At 42.3% G+C, this 13394-nt stretch overlaps 1 protein-coding gene across 37 annotated transcripts in view; it reads left to right on the top strand.

The window, feature by feature from the left end:
• Nucleotides 1-11938, top strand: part of ABLIM1 (actin binding LIM protein 1) — a 191917-nt gene extending 179979 nt beyond the window's left edge. For 36 of the 37 annotated variants that reach the window (XM_085582875.1, XM_085582873.1, XM_085582878.1 and 33 more), the window contains one exon: nucleotides 434-1305. In XM_085582875.1, the coding sequence (XP_085439001.1) occupies nucleotides 434-471 (38 nt within the window). In that variant the 3' untranslated portion in view covers nucleotides 472-1305. Of the gene's footprint in view, nucleotides 1-433; nucleotides 1306-1712; nucleotides 1788-4491; nucleotides 4573-5809 lie in introns of those variants that run through there. The other variant, XM_085582882.1, reaches the window with a different exon arrangement.
• Nucleotides 11939-13394: the final 1456 nt, after the last annotated feature.

Below are 13394 nucleotides of genomic sequence, written 5' to 3'. Positions count from 1 at the left end.
GCATTATCAGGAATATGAACTGAGTTCTGTGGGTTTTGTGTTTTCTTTCTCTGAAAATTACCATCCACTGTGCAGTCTGAATCAATGTGCCACAGTGAAGAAAGCGAGATAATGTCCTCTAATCCTCATTGCTACTCATGATCTTCATTAAGAATTTGAGGTGGATGTAGTACCAGTTAGTGCCATATAAAAATTGACAATATTATTTATGAAAGTTACGAAAATTGGAGAGTTAATGAAAAGAACTGCAATACATGGAGTGTTTGACTCTACAAACTAAGTCCAAAATTAGAAACGTTGCTGGCTTAAGAGAATCAGATGGGATTTTGGAAAAATCAGGTAGACCAGAAAACAGAGAAGGATTCTCTGGTAGATTGTGACTGATTCCTGTCCTTCCACACTAACTGATTGAGATTTCTCTTTTGCTTTTCAGATTTCCAGGTAGAGTACGGGTTTTCATCAATCAACTGACAGCAGAACCTAAAGCAGCTTCTTGTTCAACTCTGAATTTCTTCTACAGGGAAGGGTTTCTTAAGACAATAGCTTTGATTTTCCTGCATGCTTAAGCATAATCACCAATGTAGATCCTTATCAACAAAAAACAGGCACAGCCTCGGATTCCTCCTTGTTACCTCCCCAGAGCTGAGTTGAGACAGCTCACGCCTGTTCTGTGACTTGCTCTGTAAAAGCCACTGTCTGTTCCTGAATGAGTTATCTGTAACAGCCTTCTCGGGACACCTGAGGGTGGATTTATTTCCAGCCTCTCTAGTACTGACCTCAGAGACACATAGTCTCTTCTGGAGGAAATTTTCTGTCATACCAGGAGCTTTGAATTCCTCAATTTTACCCTGGAATTTGCTCTCCAGACAAGATGGCTGATCAGTACTTTCCCTTTCCTACAGTGCTGCCATCCTAGATGAGCCAGAAAGAAGTGTGCTTGCAAATAGAAACCTTTTTACTTCAATTACTGCCTGCAGGTTTTTTTTTCAGTTTGAATCTGCCTGGCTCCTCAGCACAATCACAATATGAAATGGCAATTTAAGAAATCGTTTAATTACTTGGATAATTTTGTTAAGGGTGTATTAAAATCATAATGGTTGGAAAGAGAATGAGATTATGGGAGGGGAGCAGAGCTGTCCATGTGTTGTGCTCCAAATGTTATTTCCTTAGATGTAGTACCTGTGTCAAAACAGCACATTTTTACCCTATGCCTGTTTGTGTTCAAAGTAAAAATTACCCATTGTAGAGACAAAAAAAAAAAAATATCCCTCAGCTGATACAGTAAATTTCAATAGGGAAAGCTCAGAGGTGCAAGAGTGCTTTCTGTGCTGTTGGGTGGGATCTGATTTAATGCTAGGGAAGAACTAGAGAAGAACTGCACCTTGTCACTGGGGTGGGAGGAGAGGGACCACTACTCTCTTGGGGTGCCCAGGTCCCCTGGAAAGTGGTGCTGGTCAGCTCAGGGTGGGGCTGTCACCAGCCTGAGCAGGGACAGGAGCTGTGGTGGCTGAGGGAACTGAAGGATCCATCCTCTGCCTGCCTCAGAGGAGTAGTGAACAGTAGCCATGGCAATGAGTGAAATAATAGGACCAAGAATTAAGACTGGAAGGAAGTCTCAGGGTAAATTCACCTTTGTCTTCACCACTGCTTGAGTGCCTTTACCCTCTGTGTGTGTAACCTTTGTGTCTGATGTGTACCTGTATCCGATGCAGTCCCTCCCGGATGGTCATGTCCCTGGAATGAGAATGGACAGAGGAGTATCTATGCCTAACATGTTGGAGCCAAAGGCAAGTGCAGATGTTATTCACTTTTCCTTCAAGACATTGAAGGTTTTACTGTGAAATGCGGATAAAATATGGGAAATGTCTCAGTTCCCTTGTTTTCTCTCACCTCACCTCAGTCCCTGCTCCTGATGTGCCAGACCTCTCCCTTTGTTCTGGACTGTGCTCTGCAGGTGTTTGTGCTCAGGCAGGCTGAGGGCAGTCCAGCTGTGGTCCCTGGGCTGAGGAAGCTTTTCTAGGGACAGAGTGACATGTGGAAGGTGCTCCATAGCTGGTTCTCTGCCAGGCTTTCACCAGCCTGGGAAGGTCTCAGATCTGTCCAGTTTGAAAAGTGCTGCAGAATATTGTGGTTCACCACACACTGTTGAGGCTGTCTTAATTCCAAAGATTATGAGAAATCTTTGACTGGAAGGAACGTGTCTGTCTGGATCTGTTCCTCAACTCTCAGCACTGTTAACCTGAGACCCGTGTATAGTGTTGAATTCCCTATATGACAAACTCTTCAGGAGATTTATTGGAAAAAGAGACAAAGTCTGCTAGTTATAATTTAAGATACAAATTAAAATGCTTTTACAGCTATGTCTAGAGATGCCTGAGTCAAAAATGAATATAATCTATAGAGGAAATTCAACCAGGGCTGTGTTTTAAATCTTGCAACTTTATTGCTGGTGAACCTTCCATGAAATCATGATTTTGACAAAGTTACAAGGATCAGAATCTCTGCAGTTAAGTGAGGAGCTCACTTTGCAAACCAGATTACTTCCTGTGCTTCCGAGTCGCCTCCAGGCAAACTGTACAAGGCAATAACCCTGGCTTTATAAGCTGAGACCCCAATGCACTGTGCAGTTACAAGTGGTTTTATACATTATATAAATAAGACTGTGGGGACTCCTAAGATGCTACTTTTTCTTCCAAATAATTTCTCTTTCAGTGCAATAGAAATTCTTACAATCACCACTGCTGTTGATGTACCCAGTGATTTGGGATGCTATTTTGGGTGACAAATTCTGTCAGTATTATTAATGACAAAACTTAGTGATTATTTGTTAATGGTTATTTTAATGATAAAATTTATGGGAAATTTCCTGAGGTGATAGATCACTTTCTGTTGCTATTTATAAAGGTGGTGCCAGACCCTCAGGATGTGTGAAATGGCACTGTTTTTATTCATGTAAATTGTCCAGCACTAATTTACACCTGCTAAAATAAAATAAGCCAATTCAGAGTCAGCATGAAACATATGAAAAGTAAAGATTAACAATTCTAGTAATGACCAGATATACCAAATGGTTCTCCAGAAAGGACAGAATTTGTGCATCTTGCTAGCCCAGATTGAGACATGCCTTTTTGTGAATATTTAAATATAAAATGTACTTATGACTGTAGATCTTGACTTAAACTCTGCCTGTTTAAATATGAAAAATTACATTTTAGTTTCCTATATGCTGTTTATAGTAGCCATTTCCAGTACCAAACATAAAAAATGTAATTCCAAGTATAGACTTAATTGTGCAATTGTGACAATGTCAGAATCTCATGAGACTCATATCTCACAATCGGTATGTAAGCACACGTTATTTAAATTATTATTACTTACAATAAAACCAGTGGTGTGTTCATTGATGCCTGAATGTTATTTGTTATGTTTTTGAAAAGTTCATTGGGATAATTGTTAACAATGGAATGAACTTAATTGCTGAGTACTGCACAAAAGTTGATTAAGTCAAACTTCTTCAGATGTTGAAATAACGTAATTCATAGCATTTTTAGTTATAGCTCAGCTCTCTCCAGGATATTTTTGGTGGTCTCACTCATGTTCCCAGTGGGCAGCTAAGACAAGACCCATAAATGACAGTAAAGGCTGAGCCAGTTGCCACTGAAGTTTCCAGAAAAACTTCATTGACTTGAGTAGGGGTTGGATGAGGGTTTTGGGTTTGCTGCTTTCCTACAGACACGTGCAGTGGGAAGGGCTCTAGAGATGCTCTGGCAGACAGAACATGAGCTCTCCTAAGTCATTCCAGGCATGGAAGTATCTATCAGAGGAAAAAAAAAAAAAGTAGAACACAGTTTTATTTGCCAGGGATGATTCCAGAAACTGATTTTAGTATTTTCTGAAATCCTTTCCAAGCAGCACTGTTTGTGTTAGTTGTTTGAATTCTTTAACTATCCAAAAAGGCAAGGAAAATCATGTGATAAATTCTACTGAATGTAATGACCTCCACTAATTAATATTTTGCTAATTCAGGGATGCTGCTGTTTTTATGTAATTCCATTAATTTAAAGCCTACTTACTGTCAGTCCTTAGGGCTGTGCACACTCTGGCAACCATTAGTTAGACCAATGAATGACAAATGCAATTACTTCAGTAAATTTATACATTGATGGATGAGGAAATACATTGTCTAGAAAGGACTCTGCCTAACCAAAGCCAGCTGATGTTTTACATACAGCATAAAAATTTTGGTTTTACAGTGTGAGGTAGTTCAATGCTAAACAATTTCTGGATCTGTTCAGATTAGCTTGTTTTCCATACAACTTTAGGGAAAAAAAAAGATAAGAAAAAAAATTTAAAATCACCAAACTGATATTTGTTTTGAAAAAAAAACCCAAATATTTGTGTGTTTATGAAAATGGCACACATTTTGTTCTGTCTGCTTTAGACTATAAATATAAATATCTCTTTTCCCCCCTTTTTATACGTTGTTAACAGATTTTTCCATATGAAATACTCATGGTGACCAACAGAGGGCGAAATAAAATACTAAAAGATGTAGACAGAACCAGGCTGGAGGTAAGAGAAGCAAGTTCCTAAATGCTTTTTTCCTGCTAAAGTTGTTTGTTGTCTGTGAAAGCTGAAACACTGAAATGTGAGTCCCGAGAAATGGGGTAAGATCTCTCAGTGCTGATGAGGGAAAGAGGAATCAGCCATTGGGAGGCAGCAGCTGCATCTCCTCAAACAACCTCACACATCTCTGTCTCCCTGCTCATAGACTGAGCTTCTCACAATCCCCTTCTGTTTTCAGGCCTTTCATTATATACTTGTGGATTTGCTAAAAGCCCAAAATTGCACAAGCTTCATGAGATCCAGGCTGGACTGGAGCAATGCTTTGTTCTTGGACCATCTCTTAGCTGAGAGTTAGTGTCAGCCATCCTTGAGGACCAAAAGTCTTAACTTTCTTTAACTCATCATGAGTCCTGTGACTTAGTTAGAAGACTGGATGATATCCAAAAAATATGAGGATGTAAAAACAAACAAATATAGTTTACAACTTTGTGGATTAGGAAGACTTAAGCAGCCCAGTGGAATGCTGGGGGTGCTTAAGTCATTTGTAGTCAGTTAATCTTCTGTGGAGATTAATGGAAGGAGCCACAAAAATGTGGTTAGTTTGGGCAACAATTTGGGTTTATGCCCATGTTTATTATTAGATATGTGGTCACAAATCAGAATTCAGTGCTGTGTTAGATTAGTGCCACGGGGAGACACTTTCCCCATCTAGTGCACTGTAAAGTAGCTGAATGAGAAGTAACTTTTGCACAGGACAGCACCAAAAAGTGTTTCATTAACAGCAGAGAGGTCTGCTGAACAATTAGCCAGGCCAGACATCTTCCTTCTCAGAACTTGGAGCACATCAAGCTGCAGCCCCTCTGCAGAGCACTCCTAAAATCCCAGGGTCTTGTTTGGATTTCCAAAAGCAGAGGTGACTTGCTAAAGCCTGGGACAGGGGTGTGCAGGAGCTGGTCCTGTTCTCTGGTCTGTCACTGCTTTTTGGATGGTTTCAGACCAATCATTTCTCTGTCTCTTGCTTATTCAGCAAGTGAAATATTCCCTGAGTGGTTCCTTGGGCACACAAGTCCATGAGGACTTGGATATGTGTATTGCCAAAGCATTATTTTTTCTAGCAATGGCTCTTACACAGTGACATAAAATACCTAAGGCACTCCAACCTCCTGTTGTGTCTCTTTGGTTTTGACTGACCATTGCCTTTTCTCCTTTTTTTTTTCCCCTCCTGTTTTTTTTTTTTTTAAAGCGTCACTTAGCACCTGAAGTTTTCCAAGAAATCTTTGGCATGACGATACAGGAGTTTGACAAGTTACCTCTCTGGAGACGCAACGACATGAAGAAAAAAGCAAAACTCTTTTAATCTCCCTTTAAACAAACCAACCACAAATGATGCATAGAATATTCTATCACACAGTCCAAACTGTTTGGAAGCAACTACTTATCCACCAAAAAGGGAAAATCAACATAGTGACACCTCTGCAGTTGAACAAGATCAACAATTGCCCTCCTGGAATGCAGGGAGAAACTATCTGGGCTCAGAAACAGCAATGATAGTTTTCAGAGGTGTCAATCTGTTACCTGATGCTGTACAAGATAGAAAACTGTTCTGTTCTTCTCCCTCAATGATATTCCCTTTACTTCTCTCCACAATACAATGGACTTTATTGCTAGAGCCAGGAAGTGCCCTTAGGATGCCTTGTAGACTAAAGTAGTTGTAACCACTCCAAGAACTGGAAGAGAATATATACATATATAAATATATATATATATGTATGCGTGTTTGCCTGTGTGCACACATGTATTTATATCTCTCCATCTATCTCTGTGTGTGTGTATGTGTGTATATATGGTGTATATATGGAGAGGGACATAGGTCTGTAGTGAAGGAGAAGCCCCTTGTAACTTATCCACATGATCACAGCAAGTCTTTTACCCAACAGTTTCTCACTTGGCACTCTTTTGACACAGTGTCTTCTTCGTGTAACACAGCCTGTGGTGGTGGGCACTCTGCTCACCTGCAGGACACACCACTTGGATTTCTGGAAAATGGACTCCTTGTAAATATTTGCTAGGATATAAGAAGTGAATTGCTGTGTGTGTTGTCAGTCTTCCCTCTTCCACACTTTCTGCTTGAATTAATAAGGCTGGAGCTTAACCAGTCCTTGGAATAATTTAAGATCACTTAAGTAATGGGAATGATGGAGAAGAGTCAGTTTTCTTGTAATGTACTCCAGGAGGTGGGTGCATGGGGGTGGGAATGGCAGAGTGAAAAAAAGCTTTTTTAAGTGTGCCCTGGTTTGCACCCAGAGATTTCAGGATGAACGCCCTGCTAGTAAATACTAGTACAGCTCATCAGGCTGCAGTGGAGTTGTAGGATTTCACAGTGGCAGGGAGAATGGTTCTCTGCAAGCTAACATGCAAATTCATCCCTCTTAGGGAGGAAATGTTTATGAATTAAAAGGTACCATCAAGGTGCCAAGCTCTGCCAATAGAGGCTTTTTGATTAAACTGCAGTAGCTGTTGTCAGTATGGCACAGTGCATGGGGCCAAGCACTCATTTTAGTTAATGTAGGTTTTCACTTGTGCTTGGAAAAGAGGGCACAGATTTTTTTTTTTTATTTTTCCTCTCTTGAAGCAACAAAGCTCCAGCCTTGGTTATTTTTATTTCCCTTTGTGCCTGACTTGGTTTTTGAAGACAGAGTAATCATGCAAAACAGTTTCTGAGCTGCATTGAACTCCTTATTGCTTTCAGTCTTCTTCCAATATGCTGCAGCTTGAAAAACTGCCTGTATATACCTTAACTGCTTCTGGGCAAGTCCTTTGCAGAGGAGGACATGAGCACCAAAGTAATGGAATAGATGCAGTGTGGCTGCTTTTTCTCTTCCTTGGTGCTTAACTGCCAATGCATAACTGCACTAATGAGCCTGGCTCCTGACAGGAGAAGGTCATTTAGGTTCTGTGTCTGTCAAAGAATTCAAAGTTTTCTTTTTAATGAAGAAACTTCAGGCACTGGAGACATCAGAACCTTTCTATTTTCTGTTCTATGAGACATTGGTGTTAAAATCTGGAAGTCAGGGAGAGGAAACAGTCCCATGTAGTTCTGAGATTCAGTATCACTGTGTTGAGTTCTCTGTATCACCAAATGACATTTCACCATGAACTGTGCAGGACAGCCCAAACCCTGCCTCTTCTTTGCTGGTTTAGGAAGTCCTGTTGTGACAGATCACTGTGGTTCCTCTGATAAAATCTGAGATGAAGGTTCAGTAGGGTAGAGACAGAGACCAGGGCTCAGCACCTGCTCCGTGTCCCTAAGGGAATGTGTGTCTGTGGGACAGGTTGGAGAACGTTGCCACCAAGGATCTGGCACCATCCCCACTGAACACAAGTCCCTGGGGACACTGACACACACACTTGTGAATGAGCTCTCTGGGTGGCACTGAGGTTGCAGCAGGGATCAGGGTAACATATTTCACCTCATTTTTCAGAACACAGATCTGAAAGGTTTTTAGAGGAGCTCTGAGAAGTAAGTGGGAGTGTCAGGGGCTCAAAATGCATTTTTGAGTGACTGCTGAAACATGCTCACAGACATTGTGAATGCTGGGGTCTCAGAAATTCAGTGTTTGGTCACCTGCAAAGTGTGGCTTAACTTTGAGACAAACATTTGAGTTTTAATGCATTTAAATTATTAAAATTCTCTACATTTTGTCATCCCACATCCTACAGACACTCAAACTCTTAGGCAATACAGGTCTGTTAGTTCAAGTTACCTTGACCATACCCCTTTTAGACCTGAGGAGTTGCTTTCTCAAGGATGTGAGCTGCCAGTCTGCATTTTTCTGTCTCCATCTCTAGGTTACTACTGAACTTCTCACAGCACATATGAACACACTACCCAGTCATTTCAGAAATGACTAAGCCAGGTTGTTTTCTTACCTCTCCCTTCTATGCAAAAAAAAAAAAAAAAAAAAAAAAAAAAAAAAAAAAAAAAAAACCACCACAAAAACAACAAAAACAACAAAAAAAAAAAACCTCAGCCTGTTAGCCTGTGAAGAATGGCATGGTAATTTGGGTCTGCCTCATCAACTGAGAATTTAAAACTGCAGCTAAAGCTTGGGAAGGAATGAAGTGAAGCTCGCTTAGATGTTGCAGAAACAACTCATCTCTGACTGGATTTTTGGGCCACTGTGGCTCCCATCTCACCGGTGTGGAGCAGTCAGTGAATTCACAGCCCTCTGCACTAGACTTACTACTGCTTTATTCCTGACTGAGAACATGAAGGGTTTTCTGAGCTTCAGTTTCATGTCTGTAGATAATTCTCAACCACCTACATGTAGACACACCCCAGAGATCATCTGTCCACAAAACCCACACTGCAGCCAGCCATGAGGGAGGGAGGATTTCTGCAGTGGGCTCGTAGTGATTGTCACTGCAATATTTTCTGTTTTTTCATCTGGTCTTCCCACCTAATAAAAACAAAATGTAGCCCCAGGGAGAATTTTCTTTGTAAGCAATTAATCATTCTCCTGGTATCCATTGAGTAGCAGTTCTTAGTAATTCCCCTCTTTGATATTCCCTTGGGGCATGTCAGGAGTTGGACTAGATGATTTTTAAAGGTCCCTTCCAACCCAAATCATTCTATGATTCTATTAATATGCCTTAAGTACATGCTTGTGTTCTTCTATCTCCTGCAAAGCATTTGAGCTTCTGATAAAGTCCATCCCATCAATGCTGTCAATACAATGTCATTACCAAGGGGACTAAAAACTGATTGCTTTTTTCTTTTTTTTCTCCTTTTTTGCTTTAGGAGTGATGTAAGAGCAAGGCCCAGTCAAAGCATTGCAGAACGACCCCACGTGTACACATGGGGTTAAGTACATATGGGATTATGTACAGATGCAGATCCTTGAGCACAGGTGCAGGTGTGGCACACACCCTCCCCATTTGGAGCCCATTAAATTATTAAATATGGATTGTGGTGTGCTGTGGATGTACTGCAGTGTGCTGTGAAAGGTTAGGCTGGGAGAACTCAGTAGCTTTATGTGGGATAAGACATCTCTGTGGCTGCAGTAGTGCTTTTACTTCTGTCAAGACAGGTGCCATCTCTCCTTACAAAGTCCTAAGTCTGTGGGGCAGGCACTGAAGTGCTTGCTGCCCTTTCCCTGATGCAGCTGGGAACTCCTTTCTCAGCCATGGAGTTCAGATGTCCTGCTGTTCAAGAGACTTCAGCAGCAGCCTCTTTGCTAAAAGTTACCCTCGCTGAAGTTAGACACGTTTTGAAGTGAATCCCTTCCCACAATCCCTGTGTCTCCTGGCAGGGTAATACCAATGGACAGAGAAGGGTTAAGGTCTGGGAAGGAGCAGGGTTGGCATAAGCTTGATTTCCCCAGGGCTTGCCAGGGTGATGGTTGGCAGGAGGAAAACACTGGCATGAGCCTGTAGTACCTGTTTCAAACTGTGGGGAAGTGAAGTTTGGAGTTCATAGCATGTGAGCACCCACACTGAAATTACTGGTATGAAGCTGTTAGAACAAGCAACAGGAAAACTAGGTCTCAGAATGGTAAAAATACGAACATCCTCTAAACTCATAGGGGAATGATTTATCTTGGCTCCTCCCGACTTAGGAGGAGATGTTGGCATATTTGGACCACAGGCTTGTAGGGCTGACAAATGAAATCCACCCTTTCTCTCACTCCATGATTCATTGCTTTCCTCTGGAATGTGTTTGTGAAGGAGGATGTCCACATCCTGAATGTTACCTACAGCAGTGAGGAACACCAGTCAGTGATAATGACAATGCAATAAAACACTTGCAGGAAACAAGAATTAAACTAATCTGTCCAAAATGCCATTCATCTTTCCATGCCAGAGGTTTGCTTAGGGCTTGTCTCCACTGCCCCCTTCCCCATTCAGTTCTCCCCAGGTCACAGTCTGGTTTGTGCCCTGTCAAACTCTGTGGCCCTGTCAGCACACCCACAGAGTCCAGCATAGTCTTCAGGACAGATGCTTAGCAAAGGCTGGTCTTGACAATATGTGGTACATTTTTACCCTGTTGCTGCAAAATGAAGAGCTGGAGAGAGCTCCTGAGCACTGTGACAGTAGCACAATGCACCTTTTCCCCTTAGTGTAGAACACTCCTATCACTGTGGGCTGCAGCATTGCTCTGGCTGGTGAGTTTTGCCTTGTGATTTCTCCCACACACTTTTTCTGTGCTTAATGAGATCAGAAACAGCAAGAAAAAAAAAATCCATCACAATGCAAAGATACTGAGTTTTCAGTCAGACAACTCTGCTGGCAGGAGCTGTGTGATGCCCACATTTGGCAGAAGTGTTATTAATTTTAATGTAAGCATCAGTGCAGGAAGTGGGAATGTAATTGGCCATTAATGTTGTTTGCCTGTATGCAAAATAAATTATTTGTTGCCCAAAGGGCTTCTAACAGGAAAATAAGATTTCTGCTAATGAGTTGCTCAAAAATGCTCATCTTTGTGAAGAGGTAATACTTCCATGTGCACTGTGGTCCTTCTTTTGAGGAAAAAAGAGATGACCAGAGGCAAACAGTGACCTGTTGTGTCAGGATCACCAGAGTTAGTCCAGGTGTTGCTCCCAGGGCTTGCAGAGCTGAGGCCCACAGGACCTTGCCCCTGGGCATTAGGAAATGCAGAGTTCCAGCAGCAGAAGCAGCTGTGGGAATCCCAGTGGTGCCTTACCAGGCTGAGTCTCTGGCTCCCTTAGGATGCTTTGACAGGTCCCACTGGACACTTGCCTGGGCTTTTGTCACTGAACACCTTCAGAATGCACTTCCCCCCAGATGCAAACCCACTGGCAGCAGTGGAGCCTCTCACTGGCACTGCACCCCTGGAGCCAGGGAAGCCTCTGGCTGCTGGGTGTACCCAGCCAGGAGCTCAGTGTCACTCCCAGGGCAGCCCTGTCCGAGCAGTGAGGCTTGGGCATTGTGGACAACTCTTCCTGTAAGGGGGCCTTACAGCTGGGGACTTTTTTTAAGCTTTGGAAACTTAAAGTAATTTTTAAAAGGTATACTTTCCTTTAAATCAGTAGATTTGGGCAATAGGATTTTTTATTATTTTATTTTTCTTTTCTCCTCCCTCCACATGTTCCAAACCAGCGTTCTGGGGAGGTGTCCCTGTGTTTTCCATTCATCTGTCTCTTTTTCTGAGTCTCTAAAAGTGAATCAATGTCTTGTCTGTACAGTAAGTCTGCTTGTATGCATAATGAGAAGTTGGGCTGGGTTGCTGTTCTGTACAATTTGTGTTTCCACTGTCATACTGCAAACAGCACATATTGCACTCCTGTGCCACTGTAATCTGCATCACTGTTATACTCAAGTCAATGAATAAAGTTTGGAGCTTTATTCTTAATTTCTGGATTCATGTTGCCTCATTTATTTTAGTTTTTCTTTTTCATTTTGCAGAGTTCTAAGAAAGTTCTCTTACAAAAATAGGATTTGTTCTCAAGAAGAGAGCTCTCAGAGAGGTGAGATACAAATTATAAGAGCAAGACAAGTGAAAGTAACAGGTTTGAAAATTTGTCACAAGGCTTCGTGTAGCTAAGCCACTAGGAATAGATAGATAGAAAATAGATTCATGTAAACCACACAAAAGTGTTAGTTTTGTGGTCAGTTGAGACTGAAATGACCTGAGATGCCGCGAAGTGAAACAGACCATGCTGTTGTGTCAGCTTCAAAGTCTAAATTGTTTCCTTTCTTGACCTTTGCAAATTCAGCTAAAATGTTAGTCCCTTTCTTGAAAATGTTTTATATTTTAAGGTAGGTGTTGGCTTAATCATCTGTAGTTTAAACCTGCCTAGCCTTGTGGGTGTGGAAGGTGGGGGATGATGCCACCCAAGGAAATGAGGTGTTTATCACACCCATCATGTGCTGAACAGGTAGGCTCCAGCAGAGCATGGTGGCAGCAGAATTAAGCACACAGCACTTTCAAGGATGCAACCCAACACAGACCCTGCCCAGTCCCTGAGCCTCCAGAAAGCCCCCAACACCAGGATCTGTGCCCTGCAGATGCCAGGTTCTCCATCTTCTCTCACTCCTCAACCCTCTGAGACTCCCCCCACCCTTGCCCTAATTTGTTCTACACAGGTTCTCCCTCGTGACAAAGTTTCCCCAAGGTTTTACTTCAATGTGCTGTGCTGAGAGTGTTTAATGACTGAGTCTCAGATGAGATAAGGACTCGAGTTCCTGACTGGAGAGCAGCAGCTGGGGAATTCAACATCACTGTGAAGTTATCCTTTAGCAAGGTTCATACCTGCCCTGTTCACTTCCCAGGCCATGCCTGGATTTTGCTGTTGTGTGTGTGCTGGGGCTTGCAGAAGAGAAACTTCTCTCTGAACAAATCAAGCAGAACAGCCTGCTGGCAGTTAGAGGTGTCCTTTCTTTGGATTGCATCTCTGGACATCTCCTGCCAACCTCCCTGGGCATCTTCACTCCTTTAGGATGTAAGGAAGGTCTGTGCATGAAGAACCTGCTTTAAAAAACCACAAGTGTAAGTCTATGATTTGGCTTTGGAACTTCTCTTGAAAATTTCCCAAACACAGAAAAAACTCAAACCCCAAAATCTCCCTTTTGAGTTGCTCTGTCTCTTGAAAGTCACCAGCTGGCAATCAGCTCTGTCCCTGCAGCAGCAGCTCCAGTGCAGTGCCAGCCCTGGGACATCTCTGGAGATCCCAAGCAGCAATCCCCTCCCTGCTGGGGATCTTTGACCTGGCAGTGTTGTGGAGCAGTTGCTCCATTACAGCTTCCCCTAGACCAGAGCACTGGGAAAATTATCCCCTGACTGCACTTCTCTGTCTAGAGCAACTTCA

This window comes from Lonchura striata, chromosome 6 (genome assembly GCF_050655825.1).
Source record: "Lonchura striata isolate lonStrDom1 chromosome 6, ASM5065582v1, whole genome shotgun sequence".
Taxonomy (NCBI): domain Eukaryota; kingdom Metazoa; phylum Chordata; class Aves; order Passeriformes; family Estrildidae; genus Lonchura; species Lonchura striata.
Note: the sequence above shows the minus strand (reverse complement) of the source record. Positions and strands in the feature narration are given on the sequence as shown.